This window comes from Rhipicephalus microplus, chromosome 6 (genome assembly GCF_043290135.1).
Source record: "Rhipicephalus microplus isolate Deutch F79 chromosome 6, USDA_Rmic, whole genome shotgun sequence".
NCBI lineage: Eukaryota > Metazoa > Arthropoda > Arachnida > Ixodida > Ixodidae > Rhipicephalus > Rhipicephalus microplus.
The window spans coordinates 25,496,134-25,515,761 of record NC_134705.1 but is presented as its reverse complement, the minus strand read 5'-3'; the positions used below and the strand labels follow the sequence as shown (position 1 = coordinate 25,515,761).

The 19,628-nt window shown below is 48.0% G+C and overlaps 1 protein-coding gene across 1 annotated transcript in view; it reads right to left on the bottom strand.

Annotated features, from left to right (window-relative positions):
• Positions 1-19,383, bottom strand: part of LOC142765826 (uncharacterized) — a 39,134-nt gene extending 19,751 nt beyond the window's left edge. Inside the window, exon 1 of the mRNA XM_075867632.1 lies at positions 18,400-19,383. Within this exon, the coding sequence (XP_075723747.1) occupies positions 18,400-19,383 (984 nt within the window). The remainder of the gene's footprint in view (positions 1-18,399) is intronic.
• Between the last annotated feature and the right edge of the window lie 245 nt (positions 19,384-19,628).

Sequence of the window (19,628 nt, the reverse complement as noted above, 5' to 3'; positions counted from 1 at the left end):
CGTCGCGTTTTCCTCGAGTTTCGACAAGCATCTTCGGCGCCTTGAAGCTGTACCTCAAGCCATCAAGATGTCCGGACACACACTCAAGCCAGAAAAGTGCAGATTATCGTACAAGGAGCTCGTGTTTCTTGGGCACGTTATTAGCAAGTCTGGAGGTCGTCCCAATCCACGGAAAACAGCCGCCATCGCCGACCTCCCGCCGCCCACTGACAAGAAGGCGGTGCGCTGATTTCTGGGCCTGTGCGCCTAATATAGGTGGTTCGTGAAAAACTTCGCCCGCATCGCCTATCGTCTCACTAACCTTACCAATGCCGACGTGCAGTTCAAGTGGGAAATGCCGCAGGAACACGCTTTCCAGTAGCTTAAACATCGCCTCCAGACGCCTCCGTTACCTGCCCATTTCGACGAATTCGCCGAGACAGAAATACACACTGACGCAAGCAGCGTAGGTCTTGGCGCCGTTCTTGTGCAGAAGGCTGACGGACTTGAAAGGGTTATTAGTTACGCCAGCCGATTGCTATCCAAAGCAGAAGCCAATTACTCCACAACAGAAAAGGAGTGCCTCGCCATCATCTGGGCAACGTTGAACTTTCGCCCCTACCTCTGCTGCAGGCCCTTCAAAGTTGTGAGCGACCACCACGCCTTGTGTTGGCTAGCCACCTTAAAGGGCCCTTCAGGTCGCTGCGCACGATGGAGCCTGAGACTTAACGAATATGACATTACTGTCATTTATAAGTCCAGCAAGAAACACTCCGACGCCTGACTGTCTCTCTCGTGCGCCTGTCGACCAACCACCACCCGACGACCCGGATGACGACTACTTCTTGGGAATGATAACTACTGATGACTTCGCTGAATGACCGCGGCCCACCCGGAACTTAAGGCCCTAATAGAATACCACGAAGGCAGGACCACCGTAGTCCCGAAGGTATTCAGGCGCGTACTTGCGTCGTTCTTCCTGCGAAACGGTCTTCTACAAAAGAAAAACTTTTCACCACTTCGAGCTAAGTACCTCTTTGTGGTGCCTTCAGCTTTGCGACCAAAACTCATGCAGACCCTGCACGACGATCCGACGGCAGGGCACCTCGGTGTTTCTCGCACGCTCGCGAGGATACAAGAAATGTACTATTGGCCAAGTCTTACCACCGACGTCACTCGTTATTTGAGGACATGCCGGGACTGTCAGCGACGCAAGGCGGCACCGCCGACAAGGCCAGTGGGACTTCCGCAGCCAATTGAACCACCTTGCCGACCTTTCCAGCAGATTGTTAAGGACCTAGTGGGGCCGTTCCCGACGTCGGCTTTTGGAAACAAGTGGATCGTGGTAGCTACAGACTACCTCACCCGCTACGCCGAGACAAAAGCCCTTCCCAAATCAATGCATCCGAGGTAGCTAAGTTCTTCGTCGAAAATATCGTCCTATGTCACCGCGCCCCGGAGGTTCGTATGACCGACAGAGGGACGGCATTTACTGCCGACTTGAATCTGGCGATCTTGGCATACAGCCAGACAAACCACCGCCGGACGTCAGCGTACCACCCACAGACCAACGGCTTCACCGAGTGGCTTAACAAGACGATCGCCGACATGCTGGCAATGTACGTCGATGTCGAACACAAGACGTGGGACGCCATTCTTCCGTACGTGACTTTCGCATACAACATGGCGGTGCAGGAGACGACACAGATATCTCCATACAAATTGGCCTACGGAAGGAGCCCGGCAATGACTCTCGATGCCATGTTACCCAACGTCACCGACGAAGAAAATCTCGATCTGAGTGAGTACCTACAACGTGCCGAAGAAGCCCGAGAACTCACGCGTCTCCGTATCAAGAATCAACAGACGACGGACCGCCACCGTTACAATCTTCGACGATGCTTCGTGGAATACCAGCCCGGTAAACGTGTTTGGGTATGGACACCGATACGCCGACGTGGACTAAGTGAAAAGCTTCTGCGACGGTTCTTCGGACTACACAGGGTGGTTCGACGTCTCGACCCACTTGATTACGAGGTTGTTCCGACGGCATCACGAACTTTCAACGACGCCGATCACGATCTGAAGTCGTTCATGTCACGCGCCTCAAGCCGTTTCATGCGCGTTGACAAACTGAAACAGTGTTTTTTGTATTATTATTGTATCGTAATTTATTCATTGTACCTTGCTGCATTATTGTTGTACCTTCATCTTTAGTTAGAGCATCGGGACGATGCCTTTTTCAGAGGGGGCAATGCCACGTTCCATTTGCCAAGTTTTGTTATCATCCCAAAACAATACACAATTCTCAGCGCAAACCGCGCCTGCAGTTTTCGAGAAGATTTCGGACTGTAGTAAATCATTTCGATAAGATCACGCCAACTCTGTGAACTGTACAGATTATTCTGGAAGCTACGCCACCGCCAGCAATAACGCTAGATCATTCGACGGCAAGAATATAAATGCCGACGTGCTTCGCCGCTTGTCAGTAGTTGATCCACGGCCGACGCGCCGTTCACTGCTATCTGTGCAAGACTGCTACTGAAATCGAACTTTCCTTTTACCGGGCACAGGCTCGCCCAAATAAACAGTTAAGTCCCAACATAAAGTCTCCTGTCTTCGGCCACTTCAAGACCCCGTGACAATATCACTGGAGCGTACGATAGCGTGGTTCAAGAAGAATTGTGGGGAATACTGGACACACTAGGCGTGGAAGATGTAGTTATTAATCTTTTAAAGGATATCTATAAATGTAACCAGGTAATTATGATGTGGGAAAAACAGGTATCCAAGCCTGCAGAGGTAAAACGTGGGCTTAGGCAGGGGTTTCCCTTGTCACCCTTATTATTCATGATGTACCTACAAGGATTAAAGGCCAAATTAGAGGAAAGTGGACTGGGCTTCAACCTTTTTTATATCAAACAAGGAACACTCATTGAACAGGCACTACCAGCATTGATATGCGCAGACGATATAGTGCTAATGACCAACAACAAGGGAGATTTGCAGAGATTGTTGGACATCTGCGGTAATGAGGGAGATAGGTTAGATTTCAGATTCACTGGAGAAAAATCAGCAGTCATAATTTTTAATGAGAATGAAGGTAGTGAGCTTAGAATACAGGAGGTAATGCTAGAGATGACAGATGAATACAAATATCCAATTGTATGGATAACAATGGGCCTGAGTACCTAAGTAACACTAAATATACGTGTCGACTAAAGGTACCAGGAATGCAGTGGTAATGAAAAGCAGGGCACTGTGGAAGTACAACAGGTATGATGTTGTGAGAGGAGTATGGAAAGGGGTCATGGTTCATGGTCTGACGTTCGGCAATGCGGTCTAGTGCATGAGATCAGAAGTTCAAGCAAGATTAGAAATTAAGCTACGTGGAATAGGTAGGCCTGCCTTAAAAGCTCACGGGAATACACCAAATCAGAAAGTACAAGGTGTTATGGGATGGACATCATTTGAGGACAGGGAAGATAGCAGTAAAATAAAATTTGAGAAGCGATTGATATACATGGGGGAGGAGCATTGGGCTAGGAAGGCATTCAGCAACTTGTACATGAAGAATAGCGATACAAAATGGAGAAAGCGAACCAGAAAATTGACTGGTAATTACTTGGAAAACAGCAGGGGGCGGAATCAAAAGATTTATCGGATAAGAAGAATGTGAAGGAAGCTGAGATCGATATGTGAAGAATTGGTATGATTAAGAAGTCCGCACTAGAGATCTATCAAACTTTGATGCAGGAAATTGCCAAGGAAATGATCTATGATAATACTCGGGGTAGTTCTCTACTGTTTGAGGCCAGGACGGGAGTATTGCGAACCAAGACATATCGGGCTAAATTAGAAGGAGTAGACATGGTATGCAGTGCTGTGGAGGGCAAGGAGAAACTGCCGAACACTTGATGATATTCTGTAAAGGGGGATCACCCTATTGTTCAGGACGATGGCGCAGAGTTTTTCAAAGCACTGGGGTTTAGGGACAGGGGGGGAGCAAAATAGACCGGAAGCGGGTAGAATTAACTAGAAAGAGGTTATCTGATTGGTGGCTAAAGTCAAGGCACGAGTGAAAATTAAAGCCTTCACTGCAAAGTACGAATCCTCACCCTCATTCTTTAAGGAACAAAACCTAGTTTTTGGTTCATTAAGTATTACGGCTTGGTGGTGCTAGCGCCCGCCCGATCTAAAGGGTACAGCCATATCCATCCATCCATCTAGTCATCCAGCTGATGATGTTCTTCGAATAATTGAGCAATGGCGTGCATGGTCATCTTTGACTACCTTTCACGTCTGAGCCATTTCTTATATTGACGTTGACATGTTAGTGTACTAGTTTCGTCTAATTAAAGGCATGAAAGACATGAATAACAGTAAGACAGGCATGTAAACTTTAGGACGTCTTTTAATTATTGCAAATTTGAACTGTGTTAGAAAAAAAACGAATTGGTGCTCTAATTACACTTTGTATATTATGAAGATATATTTGGACTGTGTTTCTGCTATCTTTCTGCATGCAATGAATGGATAAAGTCAGGCTTGCTTAAGCTAAAGTGAGGCTTGGAAACTGATCAGAGAATGACAATCAACGTGCTTTCTCGTATAGCCCCTGTCAGAATCGGCTTTCATGCTCTATAATAATATTATTATTAAAGGTATATAGATAGGGCTCGCATGTGCCTCAATTTATACGGCCTTACTTAAAATCTAATGCTGTGGCTTCCTCCGAACAGCTTTTTCAATTTGGAAAATGCCATCACTAGCTGTCCTCTTACTTGATTTGCTTTGAACGTGTGTTTGATTCAGTGAACTGCAGGAAAATTTGCTGCATTGACTTACTGTCAGCGATAAGTTCAGTTCATTGCACTAACGCTGGCGGGACTTTTAATGGTAGCAATAATTCAGTGTGCAAGAGTTAACCAAAAAAAGAACTAATGAGGCACAAGATACAGAACAATTACGGCAACAGTGCACTCGAAGAGAGTCCATACTAGTGGATTTTCACATAAACAAGTGAGGGAACAACTACTATATGTAATCTTGAGATCCAGTAAGCTTTCTGGTTTTTAGACTGGTACGACAAAGAAGGAAAAAAGACTATTGAGTAACGTTAGCGAGCACAAGCTTACTGAGTTGTCCTGTGATGATGTTTTAAAAAAAGGAAACTTATTGCGATGGTACAGTCAAAATGAAAAAAAAACAATCATGCATCAGCTTTATTTCAATTATACTGCAGGGTAAACAAACCTTCCCTCTTGTGTACAACTTGTTTTTTATTTTTTTGTATTGATGGTCAATTTTGTGTATTGCCATGTGGATGTAGTATATATTTGTTGTGTAATTTGGAATAAACTTCAGCTGTGAATCACATCTTGTGTTCCTGGACTCATTTGTTTTTGATCTTCTTCGTTGTAATTTTTAATATTGTCACGTAAGAGTGAGGGTAGCCAGAAGTCAGGAGACCGGGAGGTTAGTAGAAATAGGAGATTCGTTTATTTGGCGGACTTGCGCCCACTAAAGGAAAACAGACGCGCCGGTTAGCGGGTGGCGAACAGCGCGTTCAATCGCCGTCGGGAAACAGAATGACCCACTGGAACGCAAGGCGCGTTCACCATTCGAGATACAGTCGCGGTAGCGTCTGGCGCTACGGTGACTCCTCGCGGCATTGCTCCCCTCCTCATTGTAAGCATCGACCCGATGCTTCGTTTAAAATAAAACCAAAACAAAAGGACAGCCTGTGCGAAAGTAAATGGCAAATAAGCACGAACCACGCACACATAAACAAAACAAGAGATGCAAAGAGGGAGCCTCCTTTAGCGCGCATGATAAGGCTTCAAACGGGCGACGTGTACCACTTCTTGTCGTGCGCGGCGTCGTTGGGATGAGCTAGCCCCATCAGGGACCACTTCATAGTCCACTTCATCCACTTGACGGATGACTTTGTATGGGCCGAAATAACAACGCATGAGTTTTTCGCTTAATCCTCGGCGGTGAACGGGCGTCCAAACCCAGACTTTGTCATCTGGCCTGTATGTTAAATCGCGTCTCCGCAGGTTGTAGCGTCTTGCGTCGTTTCGCTGTTGGTCTTTTATGCGCAGACGAGCAAGCTGCCGGGCTTGCTCTGCGCGCTGAATGTAGGCGGCCACGTCTAGGTTGTTTTCATCGGTGACATTAGGCAGCATGGCGTCCAGGGTAGTAACGGCATCTCTCCCATGGACGAGATTAAATGGTGTCATTTTAGTGCTCTCCTGCACCGCGGTGTTGTAGGCGAAGACCACGTAAGGCAGAATTAAGTCCCACGTCTTGTGTTCTGTGTCTACGTACATAGCGAGCATATCGGCAATGGTCTTGTTCAAGCGTTCCTTGAGACCATTTGTCTGTGGATGGTACGCAGTTGTTCTTCGGTGATCTGTATAACTGTAATGTAAGATTGCCTGAGTAAGATCAGCCGTAAACGCCGTTTCCCTGTCTGTTATTAGTACCTCAGGTGCGCCATGACGGAGGAGAATTGATCCGACAAAAAATTTGGCAACTTCTACGGCTTTGCCGTTCGGAAGGGCCTTAGCTTCAGCGCATCGGGTAAGGTTCTCAGTGGCCACTATGGTCCACTTGTTACCGGATGTTGACGTGGGGAAAGGTCCAAGCAGGTCCATACCAATCTGTTGGAATGGTCTCGACGGGGGTTCAATTGGCTTGAGAAATCCAGCTGCTTTTGTTGGAGGTCTCTTCCGGCGCTGACATTCACGGCAACTCTTGACGTACCGCGCAACATCTGAGGAGAGGCGGGACCAGTAGTATCGTTCTTGAATTCTCTGGAGTGTGCGTGTAAAACCAAGGTGGCCTGCAGTGGGTTCGTCATGTAACCCTTGTAAAATTTCTTCTCTGAGGCTGCTTGGGACGACAAGAAAGTAAGCTGCCTTATTCGGTGCGAAGTTCTTTTTAACTACCATCCCGTTTTGCACACAGAAGGAGGATATCCCACGCTTGAACAGTGCAGGCCATACGGAGGCCTTTCCTTCGATGTAGTTGATCAACTGTTGTAGGATCAGGTCTGAGCGCTGCTGTAATGCAAAGGTGCTGCTGCTGATAGGCCCAAGAAAGGCATCGTCATCTTCATGGCTTGGTGGTGCGCCGACAGGGGCTCTTGAGAGGCAGTCTGCGTCAGAGTGCTTAGGACCAGATGTGTAGACTACCTTCACGTCAAACTCCTGAAGCCGTATGCTCCATCCAGCGAGGCGGCCAGAAGGGTCTTTCAAACTGGCCAACCAGCACAACGCATGATGGTCCGTTACGACCTTGAAGGGTCTGCCATACAATTATGGGCGGAATTTCGAGGTGGCCCATACTATCGCAAGACACTCCTTCTCAGACGTGGAATAGTTCACTTCCACTTTCGACAGTGAGCGGCTTGCATACGCGATGACGCGCTCGCAGCCCTTGTGCTTCTGAACGAGAACGGCACCTAAGCCGACGCTGCTGGCTTCTGTACGTATCTCAGTTTCGGCATTTTCATCAAAGTGACCCAGCACAGGCGGCGACTGTAAACGTTGTTGAAGTTCTTTGAATGCCTCACGTTGCCCAGCTTTCCATTCAAAAGGGGCGTCCGACTTGGTGAGCTGCGTCAAAGGGTCAGCAATGTGTGAGAATTTCTTGACGAAGCGCCGGTAATAGGCGCACAGTCCTAAGAATCGGCGCACTGCTCTCTTATCTTGCGGCTGAGGAAACTGTGTGATAGCGGCTGTCTTCTCAGGATCTGGTCTTACGCCATCTTTGCTTATAACATGGCCAAGAAACTGTAGTTCTTCATAGGCAAAATGGCATTTTTCTTGCTTCAGTGTCAGCCCTGATGACTTAATTGCGTCCAGTACCGTCAGGAGCCTTTTCAGGTGGTCGCTAAAGTTGGAGGTGAAGACGACCACATCGTCCAGGTATACGAGACATGTTTGCCACTTGAGGCCTGCCAGTACTGTGTTCATTAGACGCTGGAAGGTTGCTGGAGCGGAACAAAGTCCAAATGGCATCACTTTGAACTCATACAATCCATCCGATGTGATGAAGGCGGTCTTTTCTCGGTCTCTTTCATGAACCTGAATTTGCCAATACCCTGTCTTCACATCAATGGACGAGAAGTACCTTGCATCACTAAGACGATGTAAGGTATCGTCAATCCTTGGTAAAGGGTACACGTCCTTCTTGGTTACACTATTCAACCGTCGGTAATCGACGCAAAACCGAAGACTTCCGTCTTACTTTTTGACAAGGACGACTGGTGCCGCCCAGCCCCGCCGCGGTGTTCTAGTGGCTAAGGTACTCGGCTGCTGACCCGCAGGTCGCGGTTTCAAATCCCGGCTGCGGCGGCTGCATTTCCGATGGAGGCGGAAATGTCGAGGCCCGTGTGCTCAGATTTGGGTGCACGTTAAAGAACCCCAGGTGGTCGAAATTTCCGGAGCCCTCCACTACGGCGTCTCTCATAATCATATGGTGGTTTTGGGACGTTAAACCCCACAAATCAATCAACTGGTGCCGCCCATGGGTTTTTCGATGGCCGAATTACATTGTTGTGTAACATTTCCTCAACTTGCTCTCGGATGGCCTGACGTTCACGTTCCGACACACGATAAGGGCTTTGATGGAGAGGGCGGATGTCTTCTTGTGTTATGATTCGATGCTTTGCCAGAGAAGTGTGTCGGACCTGTGAAGAAGTGGCGAAACAGTCGTCATAACGTCGAAGGAAGTTCTGGAGCAGTTGCTGCTTGCATTGAGGCAAGGAAGGGTTAATGTCGAATGACAGCTGCGAGTTGTGGGTCTGTGGGGTGATGGTCACTGGATTCGAAAGGGCGAGGGTGTCACTGACTTCCGCGATTTCATCGAGAAAGGCAATGGTCGTGCCTTTGGCCAGGTGACGGTGTTCTTGGCTGAAATTTGTTAGCAGCACTGGGCCCTGTCTATTCCGGAAGTCCGCAACGCCTCTTGCGATTGCGATATCATGGCCAAGCAAAAGCTGTATGTTACCTTCGACGACGCCATGAGCATTTTCGGCAGTACCGGTGGTTACGGAGATTAGGGTCGTTGATCGGGGTGGGACGCTCACGTCATTCTCGAGCACACGGAGGGTTGCGCGATTATGTGGTGCCGAGTATGAATTTATGGCTTTATCCGAGAATAGTTTGATGGATCTGGACGCCAGGTCAATAGCTGCGTGATGTTGAGTCAAGAAGTCCATGCCGAGAATGACGTCACGGGAGCACTGTGGGAGCACCAAGAAAGTGGCAAGGTATGTGTGACCATCGAATGTCACCCTTGCAGTACATCGCCCCGATGGGGTGAGGAGGTGGCCTCCCAATGTGCGGATCTGCGGGCCGTCCCAAGCCGTCTTAACCTTCTTCAGTTGTGCTGTCAATGGCCCGCTGATGACCGAGTAGTCAGCTCCTGTGTCAATCAAGGCAGTTACCGGGTGGCCGTCGATAGATACTTCAAAATCGGTGGCACGTGGGCTGGAGTTGCGCGTTGGCTTTGGGTTCGGGTCACGGCTTCGTCTTGTTGCTTCGTTTTGCTTCGTCTCGCGGCTTGGGTTGTTGTGCGTTGTCGTCGTCGTAGACGATGTGCTGTCATCATATATGGTCGTCGGTGGAAGGTCTTCGGCTTTTCCTCTTGAAGCAACCTCACCTCCTAAGGTTGCTGGTTTTAGTTTCCCCTACGGGGGCTTGGGGACCTTCTTCGTTCGCTGTTGCTGCGGTGCGGTGACGTGAAGCGTCTGGATGGTGGTGATGGAGAACGGCTGGGCAAGTACTCTGTATGGCGCAAGTAGTCTTCGATTGCCGGAGGTCGTTGTCCAGGGCGTGGCCGTGGTGCCTGAGATGAGAAGCCATGCAGTCCCATCCGCCTGTAGGGGCAGTGTCGAAGAATGTGGCCGGCCTCACCGCAGTGAAAGTATAGGGGACGGTCGTCGGGAGTTCTCCAGGTGTCGCATTTTCTTTGGCTCGGGCGTCTCTCGTATGTAGGGTGGGCGGGTAAGGGCGCACGGCTACTTGGGGCTGCAGCGTACCGCCGAGGACTGGGCTCGTTTTGTCGGGGTGGCCTAGTGTTCACTGCAGCGGCGTAAGTCATTGCTTCGGCTTCTGTTCGAGTCGTCGCTGATGAAGAGCCAAGCGCCCGCTGGACTTGGGGATGCTCCCTGGGGGGGCTGGGGGTACGAGGTAGCAATCGGTGTAGTTCTTCTTTAACCACTTCTCGAATAGCTTCCCGCAGATTGTTGGTGGTTAGCCCACCTCGAATTGGTTCCGAGTAGAGCGAGCTGAGCTGAAACGGGCGGTTGTATTGCCGAGTCCGGGCGTCCAGGGTCCTTTCTATGGTGTGCGCTTCTTCAGTAAATTCGGCGACTGTTTTAGGAGGGTTCCTTATGAGACCGGCGAAAAGCGACTCCTTCACCCCTCGCATTAGGTATCCGACCTTTTTGTCTTCGGTCATGTCTGGGTCCGCTCGCCTAAAAAGACGTTTAATTTCTTTGACGTACACGTTTAGGGTCTCATTGGGCTGTTGGGTCCTCGATTCTAGCAGCAGCGGGGCCCTTTCTTTTCGCATGATGCTGGTGAAGGTCCTGAGCAACTCATTCTTCAAAAATTCCCAGGTGGTCAGTGAGGTCTCATGGTTTTAATACCACGTTTTGGTGGAGCCGTCCAGGGAAAAGTAAACGTATCGCAGCTTCATTTCTTCATCCCACCTGTTTATGGTAGCCACGCGCTCGAATTGGTCGAGCCATTCTTCTGGGTCTTCAGCGGCAACACCATGGAAAGTTGGGGGCACCCGCGGCTGCTGCAGCATGACAGGGGTGGGTGATTGCGGGGTGCTCATAGTGGCTGTGGAAGCGTCCTTTCGTGGTCACGTGGGGTCCGGTAGCGGTCCCAGCTCAGGTGGCAGGTTTCGGAGGCGGCGACTGCTTCGAATATCTGTGTCTTCAGCGTCCTCGTTCTCTGTAGTGGCTGTTTTAACGTCGTTTTTGTGCATACCCCGCACCTCCACCAGATGTCACGTAAGAGTGAGGGTAGCCCGAAGTCAGGAGACCGGGAGGTTAGTAGAAATAGAAGGAGATCCGTTTATTTGGTGGACTTGCGCCTACTTAAGGAAAACAGACGTGTCGGCTTAGCGGGTGGCGAACAGCGCGTTCAATGGCCGTCGGGGAACAGAATGACCCACTGGAACGCAAGGCGCGTTCACCATCCGAGATGCAGTCGCCGTAGCGTCTGGCGCTACGGCGACTCCTCGCAGCAATATCATAGATCCATATCAACCTAATATGTCAGTCCTATTCAAACGTTCTGGCTCCTATAGTTGTATTAGTACAAAACCATGTCAGAGTTATGATCAAGCATACCTCTCAAAATGTTTAGAGGACCGTTTGATGTACGGAAGGGTTCACAGCATTCATCACATTGTTTACGTGAATATTGATTTTGCTGCTCAGGCGCACATGTATGGTCTTAATCTTTAAGTTTTGCAAATGTGGCTTTACAAGCTTCAGTGCTTTTATGATGTGAATGAGTTAGAAAAGACAATTGAGCTTGACTTCCGACCATGACCTTGTTGATCTACAAATGAAACAAAGCTCAAGATGCAAGACCACACTGTCTTTTATTCCAACTGATTGAAAATTCAGGTATTTACAATAGTGCCTCAAACTTTTTAGGTGAGGTCTTATCACAGGGGTCAAGTTCACAGCAAACATGAAGTTACACTTTATTTTTATAGCACATGAGCGCAAGTATCGGGCGATAAAAAATCAATAAAAACATTCTTACTTTTTATTTTTGGCACTAGAGAACTAGCACATTTGCTAACCCATGCAAACTATAGATTTACAAAATTATATGATAACATTAAAGCTGTTATTCAATAATTTTTGTTGCCATTATAACTAAGGTGTCACAAATTCACTGGGGCATTTCTTTCGCACCTAAATTATTATTTTTCATATAACAAATGCATAAAACACAACATATTATTTTCACTTACCCTGAAGAAATAATGCTGATAAGGGCTTTATTAGCTAGATTGACTTGACAACAAGATACCATATAATTTTAATCATGACATTGTGGGGAATGTTTAATAATGTTATGTAAGTGGGAGATTTTTTCTGTTTCAGGTAATTTGTGCACTGATGGTGACTTCTGCATAGAAAGTGAGTCATCTGTTTTGTTTTCATAAAACTTGAGTTAAAGTTACTTGAGAGAAAGGATTTTGAAAGTTGGGAGCATGACACCATTGAGGGATAGTTAGCCCATATCATCTCATTATGCATGCGTGTACAAGAGTCAAGTTCACTGCTACCTTATGTGCCTTCCAATACGCTGTCACACAGCTATATGTAGAAGCTTCTTTAGAATGTAATATAGACAATATGTGTAGTCATTGGCAGGAAGGTTGGCTTCGTGTCGATCAGAGTAAAAGAACAGGGTCAGTAGGTAGACCTACAGACACGCCTAAAGCACGCTTTACAGTGTGTCACCCAATGTCTGCCTTGAATGTCCTGCATATACGTTTCAGTATTCCGTTGCTCATTAAGAGGTAGGGCTTGGTGAAATACTGTCGGTCCATATTGGCTTTCTCTATCTGTTGGGATCAAGGATGACATGAGTGATGCAGCCAGCAGCTTCAAAATTAGGATCAACAGTGCATAACGTAGTAATGTCTGGAATAAGAATATATTCCACCCAACGCTGAACCATGCAATCAACACAGGCCTACAAGTTTTGTCTTTTGCAAGGCAGCAGTATAGTCAATGGCACGACAACATCCTCAGAAACGTCGCTGAATCTAGTGGTTTGGCCTGCAAATATACCGAGCAATGTCACAATGTGATTCAATACTGAAGTGCTGCAAAGCATTCGACACTAGGTGGTGCGTAAACCCACGTGATGCCATACACCTTACGTTATCTGCCTGGGGAAGCCTTTGGATTTCCCGTGTATTTGGGCACAAAAGACAGTCCAGTAATATGGCTAATTGTGCTTGCAAGTGGGCATAAATGGTCAGTTCTTGGGTCACAGCATGTTTTGAAGCTAAAATGACTCCTGTTACTGGCAAACGACTCTGCACCACTAAAAATCTAGCAGCGTCAAAGCTTTTATTTCTTGCAGATGGCAGAATTGGTTGTCATGTCAACCAGTCGCCACTTTTTTAAGGCCTATATCTCTCTAGAACAGGTGAACATCTTGATTGGGCTAGGGGACAGGGCATCAATGACAATTTTTAGCGCTCCTATGATATGTTTCTATATATTTGACATCTGCTGCAGTTCATGGGAATATGGATGCCACGACTGTAACTTAGGGAGTGTAACATGTACCGATAAGAGATTTACTCACATATTCTATGATAAAAAATCACGTAATTTCTTCCATGTTATAAAGAAATGGCATAATCACAAACTATTTATGCCCCCTTCTAAGTACAATTAGGTATATCACACTTAAAGGTTCTTTCACGTACACCCAAGTACACGGGATATCCAAAGACTTCCCCAGGCAGATGGCATAAGGTGTAGCATGGTATCACGTGGGTGTACGTACCACATGAGTAGATTGCTTTGCGGCGCTTCCAGATTCAGTCGCATGTCACATTGCTGGATATATTTACAGGGCCAACCAAATGATTTAGTGACGTTTTCGAGGATCTATTGGTTTCAGTCTCCACAAAAATATGCTGTGATGCTGCTCAAACAGGGGGCATGTGTTTTCAGGAAATCTAAGGGAACTGATTGGCTGCCATATGTACTCCTTTGACGAGTTGGTGATTTTGCACAAATTGCATTGAAGATGGCGTACAATGATGTATAGTGGAACTCGGATTTGATTATCAGTGAGTAGCATTTGCTGTCGCTCAAGCATCTGTTGATCCCCAAAATTTGTATGGGAGTTCTTGGTCTATGGGAGCTCAATATAGTAGCATTTCTGTGTATCAATAGCACGAACTGGAGGAAATATGTATAATGGACTGTCGCCATGGTACAAAATGTTAACATAGTATGCAGTTCACATAAACAAGACGAAGGAGCTTGTAGGGCCTATCAGCATCTAGTATTCGGAGATGGGAAGCTCTCAACACCTATAAATATTCCTGGGTAGACTTGAATACTGGATGCGCAGGGCACAAGGATAGGACAGGTGAGCTTTTGGACATCAAATGCACACCTGCTTATGCTGACAAGCGTGCCTTGTTCAGGTGTTGGATTACAGAATTCAGATGTGAACTGTGCTCATCTAATGCACTCGAGATGAGTGGGTTGTTGAGGCAAGGATGACAGAATTCAAGGCTAGGGAAAATGAAAAAAAAATGCACGTCTAGAATTTCTCATACCGCATGGCATATGTAGAAGATCATACACGATGAACGGTGTCACCATGAGTATGTTATTTGAAACCTACACATCTTCTTAAAGGATTTGATGGTTGAACTACAGGAGGTCGATTTCGAAGGAAATTGCAGCATCATATATCTGTGACATCATATGCAAATGTGAGGTGCTGGGTTGAAACAGCTAGGCTCAGTTGACTGTTGGCGCTATGCCATCAGCATTCTGATTTAGACTTCAGCACCATTCGCAGAACACAGTAACACCAACATGCAGCACATTTTGAGCTGAGTGAAGTGAGGAAAGTCTGTAGATATATACGTAATTTGGTATGGCTGCGTCAAAAATTCTTTTGGATTGCAGCCCACTTGAAATAGTGCTTCTAACCTAATTTATGTAGAACATCAATTTCTTGGTTGAGTTGCCAAATGCAAAATTAATTTTTCTTTGTCTGTGATCAGAGCCCTGAGACTAGAGCTCTCTCTCAAAGAACCATCGAATACTGTTGTGGTGGCTCCGTGGTGTAACATATGAAACAGTGATAATGTAGTGTGCAATAATATTGTTGGCGCAACGAAAAGAAGCAGAGAGAATCGCTATGACTTAAAACACAAGTAATAATCTGACCAATCGCTTCGCACCGATGCAGAGCTTTCCTTAGCGGTTAAGCTGTCAAAAAATGTTGAAAATTACCGCTCGTGTTGTGCACACTCTTCCACAGTCATCGTTAGTTTTGCGATGTTTTGCTTATACGCTAGCTGGTAGCATATTCTGGTACTTTTCCTTAGTGTATACATGTAATGTAGCTAGGACTAAGTTCATAGCGGACAGGCGCAGGTGGACTGTTGTGGCTTTGCGCATTTTTTACTAATAAACCATGTACGTGTATACGCTTAGTAATTGTATTTTACAAGCTGCCGTATTGTGTTCATGCGGTCTGGTGTATGTCGCAATCAGAGCGAGATGTAATTGAGATTAAAAGTACACACACATGTGACCATGCTGGGTCACGTTTTGAAGGGCGTAGGCAGGGTTTAGTTTTGGGTGAAGCGTCGAAACCGCGGTGTGGTTAAACCGGTATTATTGTATTGAATTGTAAAGTTTGAGCCCAACCTTGTGGTAACGCCTAGCACCTTATACTACCACCTACTTTAATTAGGACAAAAATTTTGCGCTTCTTCGCCCCTTTACGGCCGTCATTCTCGTTTGGTATTGACGCGTCATTCTCTCACGTACAACGGTGGCTTTTCAGGCATGTGGAGTTCCAGACTACTGCAGCTGCATACCGTGCGGAACTTCGGCATAACGAAATATATGCTGCAATCGTATTAGCTGATGCTGGTTTTCGCGATTTTGCGAGGATCGCCTGATTTTTCTCGCTGATACTTTGTAATGGTGCCTTTTGATCTTCATCAGACCCCTCAGGTTGTGTTTGGTGCAGAATCGCGCAAACGTTTCGAAAACACATTAGGAAAATCGCGGCCTGTGAGTCGGAAATTGCGATGCACAGATCGCGACCATCTTATTCCTTCTGCTTTGACAGGTGTCCGTGTGACACGCAACTGAAGCTTAGCACAGTCGTAAGAAGTAGTACGCTTATTTTGTTGGTTATACAGCCCGCTGTTGCTGTATAATAGCTATCAAATGCATGCTACTTCATTAAAAAAAATTTTCACAGTCATTCGCGCCAACCACGATCTCAGTCGTGATACAAGCTCGCCGAGCTGAGCGACAGTTGATTTTCACAATTGCTGGTTGACGACACCTTCGCTGCCTCTGTGAGTGCTAAATATCACTTCTGTTAAGGAGGCTTGAAATCATTTTAGTTTTGTTGTGAATAAAAACTTCCCTGGCCACCTTTCGGGCGACTTTGTCCGATTTCGTCGACGCTCCCTTACCAAGACCTGATAACATTGACTTTGTCATCCGGCTTCTGGGCAGAGAAAAGACAATTTCAGCTGCCTCAGCAACGCCAGCGACGAGCAAGATTACGTTTGTAAGTATAAGTTGCTGTTCTTCTGTACGAGTGCCTTTTTGTTCATACCTGTCACGTGCACCTTAATCAACTGCTCGCCGTAGTGTGCGAGTATTCGGTGAGTAAGCAGGACGAACGGTTGCGGCTAGTTGCGTACGTGCGACCCGAGTGATCGATCTTTTTTCTTTCGATACGAGGGTACATAGTAGAGTACAAGTAATCTTTTGATGTGCAACTTGTGTAAGCTTACCGCAACATGACGGCAGCCTATGCCATCTGCATATGTCTTGGGTATCCTTTGGAAAATTGTCTGCATGTCCCCAATGTTAATTTTATGTGCCTGGGTGTTAAACGTGTGCAGTGGATCGGCAGTGTGAACTAAATGGTGCATACACGTAGCACATGTCGCACCATTTTGCATAACCGCGTCTTTACGATGCACCTAAAACAAGGGCAACTACTGCAGTCTGCCGTGGGTTCAGCGTGGCCATTATGTGAAGTGCGGCCCATTGCAACTAGAGGCAGTTCTCTGTGTGGGAGGTTAGTACGCTAGGCAAGGCATGTGTAACTTTCTAGCTTAGAAAATTGAAATTGCTCCAGCCACAGTTCAAAAAGAGCCCGACGTTTCGGGACCGACTCGGTCCCTTCCTCAGGGGGTGACTGTCTTGGTCATGGAAGTGTCGTCGCGTCGTGTTCTCTCACCACGGCTCCGGCTTTCCCTTTCCACCACGTTTCGGAGACCGTGAACGTACACCGAAGGCATTGTTCCCAGCGAGCGGTTCACGTTGGCAGGCGTATGCTGAATGTGCCAAGACTCGAGCAAGAGCCTCTTTCCCAAATTCCGTTCTGTTTCAATAACAGAAGCGCCGTCTAAGTCAATTTTATGGTCGTGCTTCTCGCAGTGCTCCGCCAGAGCGCTACGTTGCACTTCCATCTTCCTGACGTCGTTCTTGTGTTGGCGCATTCTTTCCGGGAAACACTTGCTCTCGCCTATGTAGCAGGCTGGACACCCAGAACACGACACTTTGTAGACAACGCCCGGGTGTAGCTCCCTCGGAGGTCGGTCTTTCGGCCGCGGTAGCAAGCGAGTGAGCGTCGAAACAGGTTTATGGATTACCGTGACCCCGGCTTTTCCTAGGACTCTCGAGAGCTGTTCACTTATGCCCGGCACATATGGAATGGCGACGCGGTTGTTTGGCGACTTCGTTTCTCTCGTGTGCGGTGGTGTGGCCAGGGCGGAAAGGGGGTCGGGCGGTGTGTCGCTTGCAGGTGTCTTTCCGCGGTGCGGTGGTTGTCGTCTCGACAAACGGCGTGACGCCCGGCGGATGAACGCTTCTGTGTAGCCATTCCTTCGTAGCTCGGCGACAATCCTCTTTTCTTCTTTCTTCCTCTCACCTTCCGACGTGCAGATTACTCGTGCACGTGAGAGGAGTGCCGAAACCACTGAAGCTTTGTGGGCAGTTGGATGACAGGACGAAAAATGCAAATACCTGCCGGTGTGAGTTGGCTTTCTATACACCGAAAAGGTCATGCGCTCGCCCTGTCGTCTGACTAAAACATCGAGAAACGGAAGCGCCCCGTCTCGCTCTCGTTCCACCGTGAACTGTATCGCTTGGTCGATGGAGTTTAGATGTTCGAGGAAGCTGTCTACTGCTGCCTTCTTTATTATGCAAAAACAGTCATCCACGTACCTCACAAATACTTTCGGCCTGTCAATAAAGGAGCCCAGTGCCGTCTCTTCTATGTGTTCCATTGTGAGGTTCGCAGCCGTAACTGAGATCGCCGCTCCCATCGCGGTCCCGCTGGCTTGTCTGTAGAAGCTCCCGTTGACGCTGAAATACGTCCCTTTGAGGCAGTATTCCAGTAGGCGACACAGTTCGTCGACGCCCAGGCAGGTTCTTTCATCCAAGAGCTGGTCTTGGTTCAACGCTGCTCGTGCGCTAGATACCGCTAGTGCTACGGGCACACTGGTGAACAGGGATACGACGTCGAACGAGACGAAGCACTCATCGCTGCTCACGGTCACATCTCTCATGCGCTCCACGAAGTGGCTGGCGTCGCGTATGTGGGTTGGTGTTTGCCCCACGAGCGGCGCGAGAGTCCGGTGGAGATACTTGGACAGCGCCCGGAGTGGAGAAGTTGTAAAATCCACGATAGGACGGAGCGGAACTGTGGGCTTGTGGGTCTTGGGAAGCCCGTAAAATCCTGGTGCAGAGCCGTTCCGGCAGATGAGCTGGAGGTATATGTTTCTCGCCTTCGGGTGCGCTTTAAAGATATCCGCCAGGAGCTTGTTCATTTCCCTTTGGACACTTGGTGTGGGGTCCTTCGTCAGCTCTTCGTAGGCCGGACTGTCCAGCAGGTCTCGCACTTTGTCGTTGTATGCCTCCCTGTCGAGCAGGACCACTGCGTTCCCTTTGTCGGCCGGGAGAATGACAACCTTATCATCATTTCGGAGCGCATGGATCGCCTTACACTCCTCTCTCGACAGGTTGTGCTCACGGCGCTTTCCTATTTTTGATAGTACGCCGATAGCCTTGAGACGCACGTTCTCCCGAATGCCGCTGTCGAGTCGCCTTATGCCTTCCTCCGTAGCCGCGATGATCTTCGGCAGTGACGGACGTGTCGTGGTCGTGTTGAAGTTGTGTCCCTTTGCCAGCACGCTGTGCTCTGTCGGGGAGAGTTGTTTGGAGGACAGATTGACGACGAAATTCTCGTTGTCAGGACTGTAGTGGTGTTTTTCGCCATGAAGCGTCGCAAGCTTACTTTTGTGGGTCGCTTGTTGTTTCTGCGCTGTTGTTGCAGCCACATTTCGTGCGAACTCCTCCAGTGACGGAAAGGTGTCTGGGAGTCGATGTTGAAGTTGCCGTCGTAGAAAGAACAGGTCTAATTCCTTCTTCTTGATGACGCTGTGGCACTCATGGATTCGGGCGTTTAGTAGCCGCCGTTCAGCTTGTGCGATGATCTTGTTGCCCTCCGCCGTGTGCACCAGGCGCTTGAGCTGAAGGCTTCGTGGTATCACGTTCCTCTCCCGACAGGTCCTCGTGAAGTCGAGATGGTTGCGGTAGGTCATGACGCCGCGTGCTACGTTCACGTACCGCTTTGCGAGGAGCGCTGCTTCCTGACCGAAGTCACTGCGTAATGACTTAAACGTAAACATTTTGACAGCAATCTGTCTGGCTGGGTAGAAAAGTTTAGAAAATTGAAATTGCTCCAGCCACAGTTCAAAAAGAGCCCGACGTTTCGGGACCGACTCGGTCCCTTCCTCAGGGGGTGACTGTCTTGGTCATGGAAGTGTCGTCGCGTCGTGTTCTCTCA